The sequence below is a fragment of the Hypomesus nipponensis genome, chromosome 2, assembly GCF_054491055.1.
Source record: "Hypomesus nipponensis isolate SF chromosome 2, ASM5449105v1, whole genome shotgun sequence".
In the NCBI taxonomy this organism is placed as follows: Eukaryota; Metazoa; Chordata; class Actinopteri; order Osmeriformes; family Osmeridae; genus Hypomesus; species Hypomesus nipponensis.
The window spans coordinates 12,637,658-12,643,657 of record NC_140362.1 but is presented as its reverse complement, the minus strand read 5'-3'; the positions used below and the strand labels follow the sequence as shown (position 1 = coordinate 12,643,657).

Here is a 6,000-nt window from a genome sequence, read left to right as displayed (position 1 = left end):
TTGAGACTTTACTTGAGAAGTGTGTGCAACAACCGAAAATTGTGTGTAGTGTTTTGACATCAAGGTGATGTGTAATTGACATCAGTGTGTAAACAAGGAAAGTCAGAGTCTAATGCAGATAAGGGAGTGTAAAGTAGTGATAAATTGTGTCAAGCAATTGGTACATGACGTTAAGGTTGTGAAAATGGTGTCAAAGTTTTGCTTTTTGTGTGTTAACAATTGTGAAAAACTGTAACAACCATTCATTTGAATCAGGTGTGTTGGAGCAGGGAAACATCTAAAACATGCAGGACAGGGGGTCCCTGAGGACCAGGGTTGAGAACCACTGTATTAATGCATAATGGGAGCTACCACTACGAGGTTGTTGTTGTTGTTGTAATGGATATGTTCTGGATGACTTACTCACTTGAAGAGGGTGTATATATTAAGGTTGACTTTCACAAAAGTAGTTTCATTTGTGAACTTCTATGGATTTATTTTTAACTGAAAGGTTGACAATGGATTGAACTGGCAAACAACATGTTTTTTTTTATAGCCAAAGTGCATTTTCCAGACAGTACGTTTAAATTAATTTAGCATTTAATTCACTGAGAGTTGTGTCTTTTGCTTGCACCACCGGTTTCAGATGCATCTGCATGCATGCTGTTTGTTTTCTACACAGGGTTGTGCCAGTCAGCCCGTGTGCCAGTCAGTGATATGCAGCTTTTACTGCAAGACATATTCACGCTTTTCTCCTATTTAAACATCTTAACCATCAAAAGCAAACACTCAAATTGATGTTCTGCAAATCATGAATGCTCCTGAAACATACTGCATAGGAGTTTCCCACTTTGACATCAGCCTTTTGTCACCTCTGTCATTGCGTGTAATGTGCTTATAAAAAATACAAAGGCATCTCTGTTGGCTTTGTAAATAGTTTATGAAGACCTCATTACCCCTAAAGATGGGAATTCAAAGCATGAAAATTAATGTCAAGGAGAAGGACGAATGTGAAATACAGATTTTGTCCTGTCCTCCTCCCTGGTTCTTTTCCAGTATGCACAGGGACCAAACCTGAGAAGAACTTGAAGCAGCTCATGACAATTACAGATAGTTAGATTTCATTCCAGTGTATTTTTCTAAACTTGCATACTAGTTGTGCTACCTGCATTATAAATGATCTGTGTGTCTCTGTTTGCAGAGCTGCCGTTATAGCTGGCAACATAGCGCACACTTTACATAATGGGAAGGATTCCGTCTAAATGTATGTAGGTTTTAAGCTGTCTCTCAAGCCTGTACACTTCACATCAACTCCACATTATCCTATGTCATTTAAAGCTTAGATGTGCAATGCTTTATGAGACACTGTTGGTAATCATCCTCAGATGGAACATACATAGTTGTGAATCTCCCGTTCCTGTTGTTCAGTGGATTAACAAAGTCAAATGTAAACTATGAGCTGCTTTGACCACCCCTCGAATCCTTGAATGAATAAAGCACATGTTTTACTGCTTGTTTTTTGCCACTCAGCAGTGGAACATTTATGTTCTTGAATAACCTGAATAAACTTAGAATCCATTCCACCACCGCGTATAAATGATTTCCAAAGCATTTGCAAACACACCAAACAAGTTTATTTCAAAACCGTACACAATCTTTTTTTCTTTGCTTTTAATAGGAGCAAACAATGAATGGGGCACATTAGTGACAGGGTACATGTACACAGGTTTTCATGGTAAGGGTCCTGCATGTGTGCTTAAAAATGTAAACCTTTCCATTTGTTTGTTGTGGTTTTGTGCTTTGTGTGATTGTCTCTTAATTGACACCTGTGCTCATTACCATTTGCATGCTGCATTTAAATTGATTGTCTTAATTGACTTCTGATTGACTTGGTGATTTATTAAGATGCAAGCCCTTGAAGGGGTTTGAATTGAATGAATTAACTAAACCTTTTTTCCTGAATTAAATTGGTTACTCTTTTTTGTAAGTTCGTTTTCTTTAGTGGGTTTGCAGTAGCTTTTTTATCTTAAGTATTTTCAAGTATCTTAATTTACGAAATCCTGAAAAAACATAGGCCTACACATTTAGTTTAAATATTCGACTATGTTTCATATTGTGAATTCCACATGCCCTTATAAAAGATTACATCTAAGGTCAGCTAATAGGCAGTAGATTCTCCTAGATGGCTAAAATTGTGCTAAAACCTTTTACTCATTTATTCTGCAAGCATGTTTAGGACGATTTGGCCCAATGGCTATGAAAGCACAAACCCTTCCTGCTGAGATAACAGCCATCTGCGTAAAAACGTGACTGGCACACTGCAAACCATGTCACCAAGCGTAGTAAGAAAAAAATAATAAAATAAATAAAATCCGTTGTCTTTGTTTACTCTTGCCTAAAGAGGTGGGCAGCTGCATGATTTGGGGGTTAGTGGTGGTGAAATGCAGACTATTTTATTGCAACCCTTTTGCCTTGCAGCAGGCACGGCACTCCGCTGCTCCACCACATAGGGCTAAGAGAGAAAATAAGAAGGACCGAAAGGCTCTAGAATTCCGCACTGATGCTTAATCTCCCATACGGGATTATGACAATTTTACAAAAAAAATAAGACTCAAGATTAAGACTGGAATCGCTGGTGTAGCCTGCGTTCTCCTTTAATGGACATCGTGTGTGTGCGCGCCCGCATGAGACATCACGTTTTGTGTCTGACCAACTCTAGCAAATATTTTCATTGTTGAGGCAGAAGATGGGTGCCAGTGATGTTTCACAACAGTTGAACACAAATCCAATTCAAACAGCATAGGGAGCCTTAACCATTTCACAAATTGCAACGGGTTATGCGAATTACATCACTGAACACAGGCCCACAATATACCCGTAACAATAACACATTCATGATGTTACATTTTCACAACAGCAATCTTAAAGACATGCAAACGGGTCATGGTTTAAATGTGACCGTCTGAAATAGCGCTGCCATTAGCCAAAACGCGCGATTGAGAATATGTTCATGAATTTCACTTGTTCACTGACAGTTCTCAGTTCGTCTTCAGTAGTTTAGCCTACCTCTTGCAAAGTAATATCAGTTCGACTTCACTGAGTCAATGTCAAATAGCTTAATCATGAAAGAATGTCATGTTTTAGAGGCATTCTTGGTTTGTGAGCGTATGAAAAGCTGGTACGCTCGGAGTCTGAACTTCTGATCTCTGACGCTGTATATAATGACATTCCAACAACTATTTGTGGCCAATATCCAAAAAGCAAAAAAAGAGAAATTGCACCATTCGTTTCCAATTACATTCCCAACGACAAAGACGGCAATAGGCGTGAAAGATGCTGTGAACGCAAGCGTCAGTGTCCCGATGGTTTTAGCGGCTTTAATGTCGGAAAAAGTGGGTTTTGTGACACTTTGGCTGTCGCTTTCAGCCAGATGTTTTCTGCGCTTTGAGTGCTGGCGTATGGTCGACAGGGAAATTATATTTATTACCACAGTCCCCCCTAGGAGAGTGAAATCAAACGCTGGGAACAGTAGAAGAATGTTCCAAGCTTGGGTCGGGAACTCGCTTATGGTACCAATTGCGTAATTGCACATCCTGCTACATGGATTGTATTCAAGGGCAATTTCATCGCTGAAAATCATTGGAGACACTGCCAACAGAAAACTCCCCACCCAAGAGAAAATAATAAGGATTGTGGTCCGTTTACGCGTAATCACCGACTCCTTGTGTAACGGTCTCAAAACTGCAATGCTCCTTTCGATGGTTAGAAGAAATATAGTCGTAATCGACACCAAAGTGCAGCCGGCAAATATGGGGCCGATGACCGCACATGGGTGAAAGGTTGACGCTTGTGAATTGTTAATGGTCCATTCCGGCGAGGAGTTGTTAAACATGAGCGACACCTCCGCGTAAACGGACAGAGGCACCACAAAAATTCCCACCGCCAGGTCTGCCACCGCCAGAGACGCTTTGAGATATCCCTGTGGCGTGTGGAAGTGCTTGGTCCCTAGCACCACGGCCAAAGTCACAGTGTTTCCAAACAAGATAGCGAAAACCAAAAGCACCATAAATAGCACCATTACAATTTTGCTGGACAGTGTACAGCAACACACGCTGCAATTTACCGGTTCAAGTCCCTTCAGCATGCTTGGTCACTATGAGGATTCGCCCATGGGATTGTGTTACTTTTGCAATAATGTAGATGACGCCCTCGCTCTTAAATGCATGCTACAGCACGAGCAGCTGGAATGACCACACTTGACTTCAGGACATGGCACGCGCCCTCTGCGCTCGCTCTTGCATGGAGATGCTGTCACGCGTGGTTGAGCCGTTACAGGAGAAAAAAAAGTGACATCATATTTAAGCCTGACAACAGATGGAATAGTAAATACAGCAGCATGACAGTCCTATTACATTATGTGATCCTTGCTGGTATCCAACATGTAACTTGTATTCAAGGTATAGCCTATCGGTCTACAATTTCCAAAACTAAACAACACAATTTTAATATTATACTACTCAGACTATTTAGGTACATAATCTACTGATATGGATTGAGCAAAGTTACAATTACAGAAAGTGCAATGAGATGGCAAATAACTGGTAACTTACCTTGAAATCATCTTAACTCCCTCGGTCAACCAAGAGCCATGCTTTGTGATTAAGATCCGTTGGATCTTGAATAATCAACATGCAATTCACAAAATACGGAAATTTGATCATCTAAAACTCCAACCTTAGGATGGTAGAGAGAATCCAGTGTAGTCGGCCAGGCCAGGCAAGTTATGTCTGCCTTCCCAGCCTGCAGAGGGATGTAATAGTGGCATTACAATTTCATTCTTTTACGCAGGCAATCTGAAGCCCCATTGGCTGAGGTATTTGATGGTTATCATCCCGCCTCAGAATCAGATTCAGAATCAGAATCAGAAAAGGGTTTTATTGCCATGAAAGTTTGCACAGACAAGGAATTTACTTTGTCAGGAAGGTGTATACATTCAACCGTAACTTAAATATGTGGTCTACCTATATTAAAGGTACAAAGTCTCACTAATCCTAAGAATAAAATAAAGAATGTGAAATATAAAATGGCCAATATGCAATATAAAAATACAAATAGTGCAAGAAATACATATTGTGTAACATAGCCTTGTTGAAGAGGCCAGTGGCGGTTGGGAAGAAACTGTTTTTGTGGCGTGAGGTTTTGGTCCTGATGGACCGCAGACTTCTGCCAGAGGGGAATGGCTAAAACAGGATGTGTCCAGGGTGGGAGGAGTCGGCCACAATCTTCCTCGCTCACCTCAATGTTCTCGAGCTGTGTAGGTCCTCGAGGGTAGGCAGATTGCAGCCAATCACCTTCTAAACAGTGCGGATGATAAACTGCAGTCTACTCTTGTCCTTGGCAGTGGCAACAGATGGTGATGGAGGAGGTGAGGATGGACTCAATGATGGCTTTGTAGAAGTGCTAATAGTTCTAATTAAGTTGGATCATTTTATATGGTTTATTTAACTGTTCAGTATGTTTGCCGACATGTTTAGGTCAAAAATGTTGATGCATACTTTATTGTTTTACATGTGGCCTTTTGTAAATAAGTGGTATTGACATAACTGTAGTAGCAATGGCAATGCCCATCTACCAAAACAGGCCTATTGACATCAATAGTATACAGAAGCACAATGTGTTTATAGCACCATTAAATTATAACAGCCATCTTGCAAGTCTTAAAATATGACCATGTTTTACAGAAGTGGACAAAAGCATAATCTTTTTCCATAGTGGTAGCCACAGCGATAATCCTTAATCCAGGGTCACACGTGCAATTTTGGTCCCTGTATTGACACTTCAGAAACACTAGGCGAGGCTGGATTTTGTTTGTTGTTCCTAATCTTGAACAGACTCTAATCAAATCTGAATCTTGATAATTTTATTTTGAAGATTTAGTGAAGGTTAGATTAAGGTCAGTGTAATCTTAGGTTGAGAAATCTGACCATGGATGAAGAAGATTATTATTATTGCATAATTGAC

The 6,000-nt window shown here is 40.2% G+C and overlaps 1 protein-coding gene across 1 annotated transcript; it reads right to left on the bottom strand.

Moving 5' to 3' along the window:
• Positions 1–3,112: 3,112 nt before the first annotated feature.
• Positions 3,113–4,150, bottom strand: LOC146300859 (beta-2 adrenergic receptor). The gene has a single exon (XM_084671639.1). It carries the CDS (start codon positions 4,121–4,123, stop codon positions 3,113–3,115), a length of 1,011 nt encoding a protein of 336 aa, XP_084527765.1. The 5' UTR covers positions 4,124–4,150.
• Positions 4,151–6,000: the final 1,850 nt, after the last annotated feature.